The sequence below is a fragment of the Acartia tonsa genome, chromosome 5 (assembly GCF_053477335.1).
Source record: "Acartia tonsa isolate MP-2025a chromosome 5, ASM5347733v1, whole genome shotgun sequence".
Taxonomy (NCBI): domain Eukaryota; kingdom Metazoa; phylum Arthropoda; class Copepoda; order Calanoida; family Acartiidae; genus Acartia; species Acartia tonsa.
The window spans coordinates 11,952,206-11,969,955 of NC_137264.1; the positions used below are offsets into that span (position 1 = coordinate 11,952,206).

Consider the following 17,750-nt stretch of genomic DNA (forward strand, 5'->3'; position numbering starts at 1 on the left):
TTAAAACTATAGGAAGTACAGAGAAGAATGCAAGAAAATCAGGCATAACAGCAATACATAATTGTATAAAAGCAGCTAGCGTAGCGTAGCTACTCTTAAATTTTCTTGTGTCTGTTAGTTTATAAGATTTGTCAAGGACCCTGGGAATTTCAGGGATTAGAAAATGGACAATAGATTGGTGTACAATGTACCTACATCCCCAAAAAAGATATACTAGATTACCCTTACAGCAGATTTAAATTATTTGTTGAAAAGTTAGAACACTTAATCAAGGGGGGGGGGGGGAGTTTTGACACATTTGCGTAAACAGTGAGTATAGGCTTTATCTTTGGACTGAGAGGATAGGTTATTAGAGATAAAATCATTCTTATATGATGAACTTCCCCCAGATTTAAGATTTTTTGGATAGACCTCCAGGTTCCGGAGCTCCAGGCCTCCAGGTCCTCTCTGTACAGGTAAAAATTAAAAAAAAAATTTTTTTTGAAGAGTTAAAAGTCAACTTATGAAACAAAATATGCTTTTTTTTCTTCCAATATGTGAATAACATTCAAAAATATACATATTTTGTTTCATAGGTTGACTTCTAACTCTTCAAAAAAAAATTATTTTTTTTATTTTTACCTGTACAGAGAGGACCTGGAGGCCTGGAGCTCTGGAACCTGGAGGCCTATCCAAAAAATCTTAAATCTGGGGGAAGTTCATCATATAAGAATGATTTTATCCCTAATAACCTATCCTCTCAGTCCAAAGATAAAGCCTATACTCACTGTTTACGCAAATGTGTCAAAACTTCCCCCCCCCCCCCCTTAATTAAGAATTGATAGAATTATCCAAATCTTTTAGTCTACAAATAAGAGTATGTTTTTTTAACGTTGGGTACCAGAATAATCTACAATCCAATGAACAGTAACACAGACAAATGTTCAAACATTATTGTGTTATTAAGTTTCTAGCGGCTACGCCCCTAGAAGCCTCTAGTGGCACTTTAAATGTTTGGTTTTTTGTTGCGTTTAAGTTTCTACGATACCTAGCTAGGAGTCTCTTTTTACGGTACTTCGCAATGTTGCGTAGGAGTCTCTATACTTAAAATAAAAAATTCTATTTACTGTGATTTCTCTTGGGAGGATGGTGGTACCCTCCCCCAAAATAGTTATAAACCTTCCCGGGACCTATGAGAAGCTACCCTTGTTAAGGAGAACCCGATCGGTTCAGCGGTTAGCGAGATCCTTCGGTACAGACAGACAGACATCCTGTTACTTTATTATAAGGATTTTACTGAACGTACCTACCCTGAAGTAGTAATAATGAATTTAGAATATGCATGGAAAATTGTCGTCAATTCAGGGTGGTAACATGAACATCAATTATTGGTCAGTTCGTTCATCCAGTAGGAATGGGGGTAAAAGGGGTGGATGTGGATAATCGTTATTTTAGCCCGCTGTGTGTTTCACTTTATTTTAGAACATAAAAATCTGGTTTAAGATCCAAGTAATAACACATCTATTAAAATGCTGTTTCCTTATCAGGCTGTTCTTCACAACATGAGCAACTCTTACAAGAGTGTCATCAACACCATCGATGATATCATCAAATCAGATAGTTAGAATTATCAACTTTCAACCATTTGAAAGCATTGGTTAATTAATTGTACTTTCTGTATCATAATCAGAATTTGGGGAAAAAGGATGACAATATCCATAAAGCGAAGCTCTGAAATGGTAGGACAAACCCTTGAAGAGTGTAGAGCAAAATAAAAATGTATAATTTTTGACAAAATTGTACGTAAAGGGAACTATCCACGAACGAGAGAAAGTGATTCTAAGCACCTTCCAGCATTGATCCATAGTATTTTTTTTAGTGAATACACTAGGTTTATGTTAAATATTTGGTTTATCAACTAAAAAATTGAGGTTTACTATGGTTTTATATGAAAAAAAACTTTGAAATGTAAACTGTTTTTGATGCAATATCATCAAATGTTTTGTTGAGATCAAAGGACAAAAAAAATAACACGACAGAAAAGCATTAAATGCTGTAAATTGCAAAAGTAATTTAATTAAACTGTTTACAATAATACAAGTTACCAACCCTTTTTCTAAATAAATATACATTTTTAATCAAACTAAAATACTTTTGTGTCAAAGCTTAAAAAAACAGTTTAAACTCATCAAAACTTTTATGATATTGTACCAAAAAATGCTTTACTTTTCAATTTTTTTTCTCATATGGTGAAACCTAACTTTTTAGTCGATAAACTAAATATTAAACCTAAACCTAGTATATTCACTAAAAAATACTATGGATCAATGCTGGAACGTGCTTAAAATCACTTGCTCTCGTTCGTGGATAGTTCCCTTTGTTGCAGAATAATGTTTAAGGACATACTTATATTTCTTGATTATATAGATGCGTCGATATAATATTATACTTGTTGTAATAGGAATCATTACTCCAAAAATCAAATTAATAGGATATTTATATCTTACAAAAAGTTTTGACAAAAAGAAAAAAATGAAATAAAAATTAAAGAAATTCATTTGCAAAGTTTGAAATCTTTTGGACAATTCTAACATGATTTAATTAACGAAAGGAGCTAACTGTTACGGACAGATGGATGAACCGACCCTGGTTATAGAAAAGCTTCGCTTCATAAAACCTCTAACCGCCATCTGTAATATAAAGTCATCCAATGTAAATATTATTATACTCATTACGCTTATTGTAAAACGCCATTGTAATCATGTACCTGAATTAAAAAGTTAGATATCTTTATTTCTTGGTTTTAAACGCAATTTTCTACATTTATGAAAATAAGAAATAGTAATACTTAATCTGTAATGGAAGGCAAATTTTTTCTTCAAAGGAAAATATAACGTTGTAAATATATAAATACATACTATTACATAGGTACATATTCGTAAATTAATATTAAATAGCTATATGTAAATAAATCTAATATATATATTATATATATATCAAACAAAATTTCAGATTTTTACAAATAAATAAAATGGGAAAAACACAGGACGCGAGTCAGGTTAGTTATTTACTGTTGCTCTGTCAGGCGATTGACATGATTTAAAGAAATTTCGAGAACGCGTAGTCTATTGAATGCTAGAAATGAAACAGGATGTTTTTGAAATATATATTTAGTAGGTAGGCATTTTCTAAGATATGCGTTTTCTGAGTGTAGCCTATTTTGTATAAAAGGGGGATGGGGCGAATGTGCCACTTTTAAGAAGACTTTTTTTCGTTGTATTTTCACAGCAGCTTTTGATAGGTTATTTTAGGTTAGGCAATTGGCCTCGTAGGGTTAGAGCCCTCCGCAAGGGCTAGAAATAGGAGAAAAGCTACTGTGAAAATACAACGAAACGCCCCTTGAGAGGCGTTGTTAGGGACTATACCCACAAAATCAAATTTTCCTCCAGGTTCAGAAGGACAAGGATCCTTGCTGGAAGGAGAGAGACATGTCCATGAGGTGCCTATCTGACAATGGCTTCGATAAATCCAAGGAAAAAATCCCTTAGTTTTTATGTTAAAGTTTCATTTAAAAACTTTTCATTCGGCCATTACGGCTGAAAAAATTGTGTTAACAGAGAGAGGGGACGATGGGCAGTTTATTACACTAGTTCCAAAAGTTTTATAATAACGTTTTTTTATTCGTTGGCTTAACAACTTTGGGATTTAAATGAATTTTGATTGGTTGGTTTATTAATTGAGTGTCTATTGTATTATATTTGGGGATGTTCATCAATTTATAGTCAATTTTCTTATCCCTGTAGAATTAGATCCCTGGGTGTTAATCTTGTAAATTTCATTTAATATCCGCGGAAAGATGTCTATAATACGATTATAATCAGGATTATTTAACGTGCAGTGTGGAGCTTATTTTGAAAACGTCAAGAATTGCAAAACTTTTTGGATGGAGGTGAAGTTTGCCCGCCGCAACGCGGGGCTCTACCCCGCCGTTCCCATCTCAGAGGAAGAAAGACAGAAATTTAGGAATGGATAAATTCATTGATTGAAAACTTAGCCAGAGAGAGAGGACTGGTCCCCAAAGTTTTATTCGTTGGCTTAACAACTTTGGAGACTTGAGTGAATTTTAATCTACAGAAAGGGATGATTTTGTCTATCATTATTGGGAATATACATTGTCTATTGTCTTATCCCTTTAGATTCCTGAAGCTAGCGTTAAAGGAAGCCTGCAGCTAGGAAATACACTGCTTTAACTGCTGAAAGACTGCCATAATTAGGCCAATGCCCCAAATTTTAAACCTTCAGCTCTAAATACAAAATAGTTATAGGCATCTTATGATGAAATTTTAGGGAGTAGAAAATTTTTAACATTTTTCCATACCTCATATCAGAAATTTCATTACTAAATTTCACAAGCTAAAAGCAAAATTATAAGTTTATTTTGGGAACAAAGTTTGAATGCCAGTGACTGATTATAGAACCAATTTTTTTGTTATTTTGTTATTGCTGCGCTACTTGTGAACAAAATTTATCCGTTATTTCAGGCAACAGTACAAAAGAACAGGAGAAATTCCCGTCAAAATTGTTGATGAATAAAACTATATTTTGTTGATTTTTTTTACATCATGTCCTTTTATTAAGTCAGGGACAAGACAATTAAAGATAAAATAATCTTTATCTTATTCTTGAGATGCAAAACTGTCCTTAGAAAAATTAAGAATTAATATAAGAATAAGTTGTCTTTTATTGTCCTCTCCACTTTATAAATTTTTTATTATCTATATTAGATGATTTCAAAACAAGTAAGGACAAAAGACCTATTTTAGACCATCGATTTATTTTGAAATTTGTGGGTTTTTTATAATATTATACCTACAAATTTACTTTTTAGGTCTTTTGTTCATACTTAAAATTTAGTGACTTTGAAAGGAACATTTAAAAAGAAATGAAAAATTCATTCAGTGAAAATTACATGATATACATATTGTAGTCTAGAGAAATTTTATTGAATTCAGTGACCTAACACGCTTAACTGATATTTTATAAATTCTGGGTTGTATATATTTATTATAATAATATGTAAAGGTTTTGTAAAAATATACACCTCTGAATTTTTACTCGCGGTTAGAAAATAGATATTTTGCATTGTTACAAGTAAGTTATTTGTTTATATTTGTAGCAAAATAATGAAATTATTACCTAAAGAAATTTGTAATATTTTTTCCAGTACGGCTTTGAAACTGAGAACCGGTTCTCATCCCTACTGAAAAATCATCGTTTTACAGACAATTACCCACGGATAATAAAATAGAAATCATAAAATTAATACCAGTTTTGTTATCCCGGGCCTTCGGCCCCTCTGGTTTAAAACTGGTTGTAACTTGTAATCTTACAATTTTTCATTTTAATATCCGTGGAAAGCTGTTTATAATACGATGCTATAAATAACTATTATTGAATATTTCAGACATAGCATGATAACCAAAATATTTCAACTTGGTCGAAGATTACTTTTTGGTTCCAATAATCAAGACCAAATACAGGTATTATAATCTTTTAATTTTTAGATAATCCTATTAAATAAAGTTTTTTGTTTGTTTGTCCACTAAGATCTGATTATATCACGAATATAAAAATTGAAATCACAAAACTAATACCAGTTTTGTTAGCCCAGATCTTCGGTAAAATTTTAGCACCAGGTTGCTGATATCCCAATGATTTACCTCACTGTAATTAATTTTATTTTGTATATTGTAGCACCAGGTTGCTGATATTCCTGTAATTGATCTCACTAATTTTATTTTGTATATTTTAGCACAAGGTTGCTAATATCCCTGTGATTGACCTCACTAATTTTATTTTGTATATTGTAGCACCAGGTTGCTGATATTCCTATGATTGAACTCACTAATTTTATTTTGTATATTGTAGCACCAGTTTGCTGATATTCCTGTGATTGACCTTACTAATTTTATTTTATATATTGTAGCACCAGGTTGCTGATATCCCTTTGATTGACCTCACTAAATTTATTTTGTATATTGTAGCACAAGGTTGCTGATATCCCTATGATTGACCTCACTAATTTTATTTTGTATATTGTAGCACAAGGTTGCTGATATCCCTATGATTGACCTCACTAATTTTATTTTGTATATTGTAGCACCAGGTTGCCGATATCCCTATGATTGAACTCACTAATTTTATTTTATATATTGTAGCACCAGGTTGCTGATATCCGTATGATTGACCTCACTAATTTTATTTTATATATTGTAGCACCAGGTTGCTGATATTCCTGTGATTGACCTCACTAATTTTATTTTATATATTGTAGCACCAGGTTGCTGATATCCCTATGATTGACCTCACTAATTTTATTTTGTATATTGTAGCACCAGGTTGCTGATATCCCTATGATTGAACTCACTAATTTTATTTTGTATATTGTAGCACCAGGTTGCTGATATCCCTGTGATTGACCTCACTAATTTTATTTTGTATATTGTAGCACCAGGTTGCTGATATTCCTGTGATTGACCTCACTAATTTTATTTTGTATATTGTAGCACCAGGTTGCTGATATCCCTGTGATTGACCTCACTGGTCTCCAAAATCAAGGAGGATGCTCCCTGGAAAATCAACAGGTATTTTTCTTTATTTGGAAATAGTTGCAGCGCCCCTTGATTCTAGAAATGGATGATAACGTTAATTTTTTTCTCTAATTACACCTTCTGGAGATTAAAAGTAAATGGAGGAAAAGTTTGGATACCAATGGTTTGTACACTTCAAGCAAGATTTTTAAAAAGTACCCAAACTTTGGGTACCAGTATAGTATAATTTCTCCTCCATCCCTTAGTTTCTTAGGTTTCAAACAATTTAAAGTCCATATCTAACCAACTATTTTTTTTTTTTATTTCTTACACTTTTTATATAAGTATAATATATAGGTATATATATAGTACCCGCGACCGTGGCTCAACACGTAGCGCATCCGCTCGTCGTCGGGAAGGTGTTGGGTTCGAATCTCGGTCCGACACCGCGTCATAACTAAAGACGTTAAAAATGGTTCCCACTGCTACTATGTCAGATGCGCGACGTAAATAGTTAAAGTGGGGGCAATGCCTTGGCCCAAAACAGGCGCAACTCGTTACCATGCACAGTTAGGACTTCTCAGACAAAGGTCGTGCATCACAGAGAGTTGGTTGTCTGTAATGTACTGTACCACGGGTATGAGGTGAAGGACCAAGAGTCCGGCCTTGAGTTGACAAGTTGACTGTTCAGTCCAGGTGCAACTCACCCATACGACATTAGCACATTAGGTATATATATATATATATAAGAAAAATTGTTCTTGTGCAGGATAATTCCAAGAAACGCAAGTATAACGAGAGTGACCCACAATTTGCTGGTCTCAAACGACGTCGGCTTGCAATGGATAATTCAGAGTGAGTACATTTAGATTCTCTAATTTTGAAGTAGCTTCGCTGTTAGTTTCAATGGTCGGTGTTTTCCCCTAGAATTATTATAAATTGACCGAAAAAAAATCCATGAGGGGAATTTCATTCCTCTACTGGCATCGCCCCAAGGGAAAATGTTTTTTTTTAAGTAATTGTTTTATCAAGGGGGGAGTGTCATTTTGTTTTAAATTAGCTTAAAATCTTATTACGACCAGTAGGTTTATTCTCTGAAAAATAGAGATCAATTGGTAAAGTTTATACGGACAGGCAAACGGATATGTGGATAGACTTCAACCAGAAAGCTGTTAGCAAGCGTTCTATTTGATCACCTACTGAACTCGATAGCTGTTTCCAAGATCATAAGGAACATACCTTCTAATTACTTTAGTGATGAGGAGGACGTGACAATAATTCCTCAGCCAGTGGAAACTTCCCCCTTACAACAATTCTGGAACTGGGTGAAGTCCAGCAAGACAGCCACCAAACAAAAGGTTGATAGATGGATAGATATATCTATTGGATAGATAGATATATTCCCCCTTCCAGCAATTCTGGAACTGGGTGATGCCTAAATCTAGCAAGATAGCAAAAAACGAAAGGTTGACTGATTGATAGATAGATATAGATAGATAGATTTATTTGATAAGTAGACAAGATAGATAGATTTATTTGATAGACAGATACCTATGCTGATTTGAATAATAGAGATAAATCATCCAAGACAGAAACAAAACAAAAGGTTGATAGATGGATAGAGAGATCTATTTAATAGATAGATAGGTTGTTAAGTAAATATTTTTAAAAATAGAAAAATAGATATTACAAAGATACTTCTAAAAAGTTTGAAATTTGGAGTTTCACCAATTAAACAGAGTTACAAGATAGCAAAAATATAAGGTTGATAGATAGATAGATGGGAATAAGAAGATTAGATGGATGAATAGATAGATTTTTGTCCAATTATACTAGAAACAATTTTTCAAGCTGTTACCTATGTTCAATGTTATTCCGTTTTTTTTATGTGAAAATATTAAAATAGACATCGATCATTTTAGAAAATGATTATTAGTTACCTATATTTGATACATTAATAAGATAAAACTCAAATCACTTAGTTATTATAAAAAGCTTGCTCTGAAAGAATCAACATATTTAGATCGTTAGATATTAGAAACGTAGGTTTGCGAGTCTCTGATTTGCAGATAGGTTTGTGACTAAATAACATTATATTTGGTATCTATTTATTAGTAGTTTGACTTTCTCGAGGCCTTTGATAGTCAGTCGATGTTTTTTTCTTAAAGTGATACTTGTCATGAAGATTGGAGCATAGCAACACTATACATTTGTTTAGGCTAGTCAGACTGTAACAAAATCTGATCTCAATACTAAAGATGTAGAAATAGTGAAAGAAGTTTCCCTGGGTGGCACTTTTCAGGTGAGGTAGCTTTGTTATCAGGGAGGGAGGGGACATTGGGCTGCTGCTTATTACAATAGTCCCCAAATTTCCATATTAACGTTTTCTTATTCGTTGGTTAAACAACTTTGGGAACTTTGTTGATTTCTAATTGGTTGGTTCATTAAGTTGAGTGTTCAAACGTTTTACCCACTAATTGTTATCTACAGAAGGGATAATTTGGTGTGTCTTCATAGGGGATGTACTTCAATTTATCCGCCATTGTCTAATTCCTTTAGATCACTTTTTAAAATTAACTAAGGAATGTTTTTAAAAAATGACAAAAATTTATACCAATCATGATTTTAATTTTTAAATGAAAAAATCTAAAACCAAATTTTAAAAAAAGCTATGCGAAGCTTCCCTGAAATAAAACAAAATCGAAAGTGGTGAGCGAAATCTCAACTAACAGAAAATTGATTTACAGCTTCTTAATAACTTGTTTGCGTCCATATTTCTGTCCGTTAAAATGCTTTAAGAATACCAATATGATCCAGTTTTATTAACAGATTTGGTTAGAATCAAAATATGTTTTTAATATTTTATTGCTTTATTTGGGAATACCAACCCATTGGCTAAAATTCGCGACAGGATTTAGGACACAATTTTTCAGACGAGTGTAAAACCCTCAATGGACATTAAAGAGAGTTAGTTTATAATCAAGCACGTCATAGTTCACCCCTACAAAAATAGCTTTAAAAAATGATACCTAATATTTAGGCGGCTCCGCCAACAAAATTGAGAAATGTAGAGCCAGAAGAAGTTCAACCAATTAAGGTAATCACACTATTTACGTGACATTGAAACGTCAAATGTGTATGACCAAACAGACAGATCATGTTTAGAGTTGCCACAAGAAACATGTAACAAGTTTGGGTACTTGGAGTAGTGAATCTTGATATATACAATTTTGTACTTCATTTAATAACAAACAATTGGGCACCACTAAAATAGTCGGCATGCTGTCTTTGTGAAAATAAGACAGTCATGTATGACAAAAATATGATTTCAAGTCTTGATAATTTTAAAAATACTTGGTAGAAAATTGAAATTCTTTCAAATATATGCCCTATAGATAGGTGTAGTTTAAACCACTGAACTGGAAAAAATATGCGGTTCGAAAATTCAAGTTTAACTCCATTTCATGCTACTACCCCTTTAAATCAAAGAAGGACTTCCATCAAGTATTAGTTCTTAGAACTTTTTTGGGAAGATTTCTCTTGAGAGGATGGATAGATAAAAACAAAACACATAGACAAACTCTAATACAGACAAACACACAACCCTGTTACTTTTATACAATGATAATATAACAAGCCCTCGCTTCAACAAAATGATCTATTAAGGTGGTGAACCCCAACAAATCAGAATTAATTGATCTCACTGAATCTCAAGATAATGGTAAGTTTTTTTATTCACTGGGACTTCGCTGTCTTTTCTCAAAAGTATATCAATTTTAAAGCAAATCTTTTCTATAATTGGGGTAGGCCCGTCCGACCGTTCGTAATGGTTCTCTCTTATCGTTAATTTATGTTTGTTAGAGTTACCCTATCGAATTCAAACCTTGCAAGGTGATTCCTGTATTAGTTAGGTAAGATATGCCTAGCAACTCAATCCATTATCTTATTCATCTGATTTTTGATTTACTGATTCCTTGGACAACAACGTGTCTTGTTTTAAGCGAATTACCTCTTTAACAAATAAAATGTAATAAAGAGTTTGAAGATTGTTTTATTTGATAAATACCTAAATTGTTTTAGATACTCCTACGACAACCACTGTTAGTTCTAGTGTGGCTTCGAGCGAGGCAAGCGTTCAGCTGGATAATGGCAGTCAAGATTCAGAGGTACGTTTTCTGTGTGTGTGTAGCTTCAAGTGAGGCAAGTGTACAGCTAGATAATGGCAGTCAAGATTCAGAGGTACGTTTTCTGTGTGTGAGTGTGTGCTTGTGTGTGTGTGTGTGTAGCTTCAAGTGAGTCAAGTGTACAGCTAGATAATGGCAGTCAAGATTCAGAGGTACGTTTTCTGTGTGTGTGTGTGTAGCTTCAAGTGAGGCAAGTGTACAGCTAGATAATGGCAGTCAAGATTCAGAGGTACGTTTTCTGTGTGTGTGTGTGTGCTTGTGTGTGTGTGTGTGTAGCTTCAAGTGAGGCAAGTGTACAGCTAGATAATGGCAGTCAAGATTCAGAGGTACGTTTTCTGTGTGTGTGTGTGTGCTTGTGTGTGTGTGTGTGTAGCTTCAAGTGAGGCAAGTGTACAGCTAGATAATGGCAGTCAAGATTCAGAGGTACGTTTTCTGTGTGTGTGTGTAAGCGTGTTTAATTAGCAAAGCTTTTAATTTTTAAAAAATGGATAATATGAACTAACCACTTGCTTTACTTAATCCTGCCTTAGATCTTTTCCCACCTCTTAACTTCAAAAGACATAATTGTCATTGTTAAGGTTGAGTATCTTCGCCAGATCCCGGGGTCCAGCAGCCGTCCATCCCAACGGTTTCGGGTAATGACAACCAAGGAGAGACAGAAGCAACGTTTTGACAGCCTGCCTGTTAATCTCAAGGCACAGCTTAAGTCTGGCAGAAAGTAAGTTATTTTTATCCGCTGGATTAGAGCCGGTTCTCAGCCATATTGAAAATTCATGTGCTGCATTCTATTATAGAAACACAACTGGATTTAATCTTATAATTTTTCATTTTAACATCCACGGAAAGCTGTCTGTCTATAATATGGTGCGATAAATAACTATTCTTTATAACTTATCTGTAGTTATCTGTCTGTAAAATTCAAGGAGGGAGGGGACATTGCGCTGTAAATTATACTGGGCCCCAAAGTTTTATAACCACATTCTGTCATTTATGATCTTATTATTCGTCAATCCGGTTTTACAAAATAGTTGTGTCCAAACTTTTCAACCAATAATTTTAATATTAAGAGGAAGTAACTTTTGTTTCGTGCATTTTCCGTAAAGTTGTGGGTTAGTGTTTAGTCAAATGCGCGTATTAAGTCAAACTGTTCTTAATTATGACCATTTCATATATATACATTTGGTCATAATTAGTTTGACTTCATAAGCGGGTTTGACTAAACACCAACACACAACTTTACGGAAACTCACTCTTTCTGTCAATGCATAAGTTTTCATGTGAACTAATCTTGTTATATTTTTCTAGGTCTTCCTTGAGTGCTAACGCGTTTAGGCCCAAACCCAGTGCCTACATCAATATGAGAGCTAGAGAAAGATACCAGAGCCTCATCTCACCAATGATAACAATTGATAACAATCCTTGGACAAGTAAGTGTTAGTTATAGAGTAGCTTTTCTACTATAAAGTATGTCTGTATGTCCGTCTGTAACAATTTTCTAGCTTTGAAAACAGATTTTTGCCAATTATCTTGTTACAACTAAAGCTCTCATCGTTAAATCGTTAAAATCTTCCTATCGATATTAAACTTTGCATGAGAATTCCTTTAAAAATAGTGAACAACGTGTAATGGAATAGAAGTTCTATAATCTTAATCATAACTCCATATGCCTATTTTTAGATGTACTTGTTACATAATTTTACAATTTATTAGAATTTTGAAATTCTGTTAATTCGGACGAAAAGGTACAAACCAGAAAACGACAATGTATTTTTAACATCTCTAGCATGACACAATTTTATCCAGACCCGAACCCAACACCCCCTAAACAGAAAATGGGCGGTGACGCGGGTATCAACCAGTTGTTTTGCTTTAGGAAGTATTGGAAAGTGGAGACAGAATGATTCCGTATTCTCACAAACCCTGAGGCCATTTAATACTTCTGTTGTCAGACATGCACAAAATGAAATCATCAACATCAAGGAAATTAAACAATCTTTATTCTATAACCGTAGCTAATATGTAATTTACTGTTATATAGGGGAAATGTGATTTTCTCGGATGTTATTTAAGCTTCAAACTTTTGTGATGTTTCCATGTACAAATGAGCATCCTGTATGTAATTTACTTTGTTCGTCGGGCTGTTGATCATGCTTCAAAAATGGGATCTTATACAATAAACTCTATTTAATAAAGAGAGCCAGTGTAAAGCATTTCTGAAAATTAAAGATGATAGTTCATATGTTTTGACAAAAATTTTTTCAGTTTTTATTAAATCATACTAAGGATGGATAGTAATACCTAGCATTTTTGCAAAAAATTACAAAATATGAATTTTTAGTTCGATTATTGCCGGTTTTAAAAATCCTAAAATAAAAAATGATTTGTTTGTTATGCGAGTAGGATGATGATGAGAATGAAATATCTGTGATAGACCAACTTGATTCTGGTGCAGGTAATCTTTTACACATTAATGTTACCTTGTGAAACTCCCTTTGAATCTTTTACACAGTAATGTTACCTTGTGGAACTCCGTTGAATCTTTTAAATAGTAATGTTACCTTGTGAAACTTCCTTGAATCTTTTACATAGTAATGTTACCTTGTGGAACTTCATTGAATCTTTTATACAGTAATGTTACCTTGTGGAACTTCTTTAATATTTTTCTAAGTAATGTTACCTTGTGGAACTCCCTTAAATCTTTCACACAGTAATGCTACCTTGTGGAACTCCTTTAAACATTTTACGCAGTAATGTTACCTTCGGAACTCTCAAGTATCTTTTACACAGTAATGTTACCTTGTGAAACTTCCTTGAATCTTTTACACAGTAATGTTACCTTGTGGAACTTCATTGAATCTTTTTTTACAGTAATGTTACCTTGTGGAACTTCTTTAATCTTTTTGGAACTCCTTTGAACATTTTACGCAGTAATGTTACCTTGGGGAAATGTTCATCGATACAAGTCGAGGCGTAAGAAGTATCTTTTACACAGTAATGTTACCTTGGGGAACTTCATTGAATCTTTTACACAGTAATGTTACCTTGTGGAACTTCATTGAATCTAGTCTAGTATAGCATGAAATAGAATAAACATAAATAAGACAAAAATTCAACTCCCCCGATCATTATAAAAATTTAATTCGATTTTCCTAAATTATATTTTAGGTCCTTCCAAATCTGCACCTAAAACCCCGGGGTCACTATTCAAAACTCCCTTCTCCACGGGGTCCCCCACTCTACCTGCACCCACTTCTTCATTCAGGAACTTATACTTGTACATTTGTATAGTAGCGCAGCTACTCTATAATTAGCAGACGTCCGTCCGTCTGTATGTCTTTAAATTGTTCGTCTTTGTAACTTACTTCCAGGGACTTTTATACAGGGATATTAAGGGATAAGACAATAATTAATTGAAAAACAAAATTACACCTTCTTTAGATCAAATGAGTTATTGGTTGAACAGTTTTAAAGGTTTGTTTTAACCAACCAACCAAGATTAGTGGCCATTAGAAACTCACAAAACCATGTAAATATCATAATGCATGACCATCAGACTGACGGACCAAGTAAAATAAATATGCTCACTGGTACAGGGAATCTTCACAAAAAAATTCAGAATTCTATCTTGAATAACAGCTAAGAAAATCAAAGCGTTACATGCTGACAGCTTCGCTACTAAAAGGCTTATTATCAAGTAAAATTATTAGATCAACTGCATCACCTAGCGCTGCTTTGTCAGCCTCTCCTAAGGATCTAATCATCCACTCAACTCCATTTCTTCACAAATCTGTAGAGAAAGAAAAGAAACCACAACTAGAGGTACAGTAATGGGTATATATTATCACTTGGATCTTACACCAGATTTTCATGTTCCCTAATAAAGTGAACCTCGCAGTGGGCTAAAATAATGATTTTCCCCTATACCCCATCTTACTTGATTAACAAACTTAATATCAACCTGGCATATTATCCACGTTACATATTCTATATCCATTGGTACAGTTGATAACTTAGTTTTATCAGGGATCTTAAGGGATTAGACAATGGACGATAAATTAATGTTCATTCCAACTGATGATGAACAAAATTAACCATTCTTTATATTAAGATAAAAGTCTGTCATGCCTAATCAAATCATATTAATTTTCATTTTTGAACTGATCATAGACAAAATTAACCTCTTTTTTAGAGTAAAATAAGAACTTTTCTAAAGTTTGTCATTTTTAACTAAATCATATAAATTTTAAATCTGGAAAATCAAAAGTACCAGACGTTTTGAAATTTAAAATACTTATATTTCTTTTAGCCTGCTAGAAGCTTTTCAAGAAGTAGTTCTTTAACAGATGAATTCCAGAAAGAGGTTTGTTTAGCTTTTGATCCAATAAACCCTTTAAAAATTGTAATATGGGACTAAAAAAGAAATTAAGAGTTTTACTGTACTAAATTGGACCTATAAGTAGCACTAGCCACCCACCAGTTATTTCTTTACTTATTTAGTATCGTTGGCTTGAAGTAATTCAACTTTTTGTAGGTAAATTTGCAATTTAACTTCCTACATAATTATTTGAGAATTTTAACTTTTTTATTTTAAGGATGTTTTTTCTAAAGAATTTTTGAAGAAAATGAAAGATAGATATGGATCTAACTCCAGGTAAATTCCTTTGGTTATCACATTTTAAATTAGTGTTGTGGAGCCCTTTAATTTGTTTTGGCGTCAGCTCCGCGAAGCTGCCTTTGAAAATAAAAACGGATCCGGATCCTGCTCTTACCTAATATCAAGAAAAACTCAAAACAATTTTTTTTTCTAAGTCTATTTTTTACTTTTGAAGGTTTAAAAGTGAATTTTTGAGAAAAATGGAAAAATTACTTATTTGGGAAAATGATACTTGAGATAAAAGAAAATGGCCATATCCCTCAAAATGCCCTCCCCTCAAAATTTGAAATTAATTGAAAATAAGGTTAGGTTATATTGGGACTGGAACTTCAAGGGCTGCAGGGTGAGGGCACATTAAGTGTAGGCCCAACAGGCAATGGGCGCAGGAAGAACTAATTTTTTACTAAAAAAAATACAGAGAAAAGGCACTTGGAGGGAAAGGAAATAACTATTAGGGTCGGATACTTTTTTGGCCGGATACCGGATATCCGGCTGATATCCGGATATCTGGCCAACGCAGGATATACGGAAAATTACGGGATATCTGGCATTATAAATCAGCCGGATATCCGGCACAACGCTAATAAACATGGCATATTTTAGGGAAAGAGAAAGAAAAATTAATGAAGAGAAGCTGAAGAATGAAATTTTGTCTAAAAAGAGAGAAGAATTGGACGAGGTACGTACTTTATTTATAGGTGACAGGAATCCTGGGGTCAAAGAATGTATGCAAGTTTAAAGAGTACAAGAGAAAATAACCACTAAAATACTGCCTCTAAATTAATAAAATATAAATAAATACAAAAATATTTGGCTTTAAATTATCTTTGTTTTGTAAAGTTTAGTAAATACACTCTTTTAAAGATATTTATAAAAAATGAGAAAAATCCATCTGTAAGTGCAGTTACTTTATATTCCACATTTTTAGTTAGTAGCAGTAGAAAATTTTAAATGGTCTGCTTATTTGCATGTTAAAAAGGAAAATAAAATGTTTTAAAGTTGGTATTATAGTATTAAAAATACTTACAATAACCCTTTAAAACTTTTTAATTGTTTAGACCTTGAATGAGAGAGTGGAGAGATATATGAAAATTACTGATGTCATGCTTGAAGAACCTAAAGATGAGGTGTGTAATTTTAAGCAGTTTACATCTAAATCTACTATCTGTATATTTTTATTCATCCATCCAATTATAAATCATCTAATATATCTATAACAACCTATCCAACTATCTATCTATATTTCTATCAATCAACCTATTTATATCATAATTTATCCATCTATCAGGAGGAGGAAGACACAGAGCTGCCAGAAATCACACCTGAGATGGACCAGGTCATCCAGAGGGCCTACAGAGCCAGGTACTTGCATATTCAGAGATTAGACATTGGAGAAGATGAATTTTTCCCTTTATAGACGTTCTGGGGGGGGGGGGGGGGTTGTATAGAGGTGTTTTTACCCCCATCGAACTTTGAAGCCCCTCATTTTTATGCCCATGAATTTTTTTTTAAATTCCTCATTTTACACCCCCCCCCCCCCCCCCTGAAAAAGCTTAGACGTTCCTGCTTCCCCCAAATTTTTATACACTAGTTTCGTTCATGGTAGACTAAAATTCTTAGGGGAAGATTTGTAAAGGCTTATTAATCTAATCAATCTAATCTATTTGATTTAATTTACATATCCACAGTCCACTTTCCTTCCAGCCTAAACTATTAAAACTTAATCCTCCACTAGATAAATACTAATAAAATTATTTTTATTTTCGTAACTGTGAACATTAGATCAACTGTCCATTTAATTATCTAAGAAAATTATAATATTTAGGGGAACTGAGAAGCTTGTCCACGAGTACAAGATTGAAATCTGTGGAAAGGATATTGATACGCTCAAAGGCAGAATACAGTGTCAAATGCAATTGTTAAATCACAAAGTACATTTCTAAAATTTTTAGGTACTTGGAAAAAATTCACTTGCTTTTAAATTTTCCTTTTTAAAATTATACATAAATGTTTTACAAAAAAGAAAAAATAATATTGGCAAAACAAAGATAAAACAATTTTGTTATGGAATTTCTATTATCTTAAAATCGATATTTGACACTATTTTAACAGGATTAAACTGGCTCAACGACGAAGTTATTAATTTTTATATGCAGGTGAAGATTTTTAACTAAAGTTATATCTGGAGAAGTTTTTTTTTTTGAGTTATATAAGTAGTGTTAATGAACCCCTTTATTAATAAAACGACATAAAAAAGGAATTATCTGGAGTGTGTAATAATATGAGAAATCTTGCGAAATGTCCTATTCAGTGATTTTTATAGAAAAACTGTTTTAAATTTCA

General features: G+C 33.1%; 2 protein-coding genes across 15 annotated transcripts in view; both read left to right on the plus strand.

Moving 5' to 3' along the window:
• On the plus strand, positions 1–5,444 carry LOC145318772 (coiled-coil-helix-coiled-coil-helix domain-containing protein 7). Of its 6 annotated transcripts, none has more exons than XM_080160308.1 (6): positions 1–42; positions 1,527–1,647; positions 2,636–3,037; positions 3,429–3,510; positions 3,876–4,000; positions 4,519–5,444. In XM_080160308.1, the coding sequence occupies exons 3-6, from the start codon at positions 3,011–3,013 to the stop codon at positions 4,570–4,572; spliced, it is 288 nt and encodes a 95-aa protein (XP_080016434.1). In that variant the 5' UTR covers positions 1–42; positions 1,527–1,647; positions 2,636–3,010; the 3' UTR covers positions 4,573–5,444. The 6 variants fall into 6 exon arrangements, 5 of the variants coding, with proteins under 5 accessions (XP_080016434.1, XP_080016433.1, XP_080016435.1 ...); XR_013879506.1 differs by lacking the exons at positions 1–42; positions 1,527–1,647 and having other exon boundaries at positions 2,180–3,037; positions 4,519–4,616; positions 4,764–4,778; positions 4,868–5,444; XM_080160307.1 differs by lacking the exons at positions 1–42; positions 1,527–1,647 and having other exon boundaries at positions 2,180–3,037; positions 4,519–4,616; positions 4,764–5,444.
• LOC145318766 (uncharacterized) overlaps positions 5,444–17,750 on the plus strand; it is a 17,279-nt gene continuing 4,972 nt past the window's right edge. For all 9 annotated transcript variants that reach the window (XR_013879499.1, XR_013879501.1, XM_080160292.1 and 6 more), the window contains exons 1-21: positions 5,444–5,519; positions 6,546–6,623; positions 7,339–7,424; positions 7,825–7,927; positions 8,788–8,871; positions 9,610–9,666; positions 10,236–10,290; positions 10,650–10,735; positions 11,332–11,471; positions 12,059–12,180; positions 12,627–12,731; positions 13,152–13,205; positions 13,919–14,013; positions 14,459–14,572; positions 15,060–15,113; positions 15,346–15,404; positions 16,011–16,086; positions 16,466–16,534; positions 16,696–16,769; positions 17,233–17,300; positions 17,520–17,563. Coding sequence is in view for 7 of the 9 variants with exons in the window: in XM_080160292.1 (XP_080016418.1) it covers positions 5,451–5,519; positions 6,546–6,623; positions 7,339–7,424; positions 7,825–7,927; positions 8,788–8,871; positions 9,610–9,666; positions 10,236–10,290; positions 10,650–10,735; positions 11,332–11,471; positions 12,059–12,180; positions 12,627–12,731; positions 13,152–13,205; positions 13,919–14,013; positions 14,459–14,572; positions 15,060–15,113; positions 15,346–15,404; positions 16,011–16,086; positions 16,466–16,534; positions 16,696–16,769; positions 17,233–17,300; positions 17,520–17,563 (1,692 nt within the window). In the remaining 2 variants the exon portion in view is untranslated. The remainder of the gene's footprint in view (positions 5,520–6,545; positions 6,624–7,338; positions 7,425–7,824; positions 7,928–8,787; positions 8,872–9,609; positions 9,667–10,235; positions 10,291–10,649; positions 10,736–11,331; positions 11,472–12,058; positions 12,181–12,626; positions 12,732–13,151; positions 13,206–13,918; positions 14,014–14,458; positions 14,573–15,059; positions 15,114–15,345; positions 15,405–16,010; positions 16,087–16,465; positions 16,535–16,695; positions 16,770–17,232; positions 17,301–17,519; positions 17,564–17,750) is intronic.

What these genes read in the sequence shown, in the direction of transcription:
- LOC145318772 (XM_080160308.1), top strand. Translation starts at nt 3,011, where the DNA reads ATGGGAAAAACACAGGACGCGAGTCAG. An exon ending in CAATGGCTTCGATAAATCCA is followed by an intron (nt 3,511 to 3,875) that starts AGGAAAAAATCC and finishes TATTTAACGTGC; the next exon opens with AGTGTGGAGCTTATTTTGAA. An exon ending in AGGAAGAAAGACAGAAATTT is followed by an intron (nt 4,001 to 4,518) that starts AGGAATGGATAA and finishes ATCCGTTATTTC; the next exon opens with AGGCAACAGTACAAAAGAAC.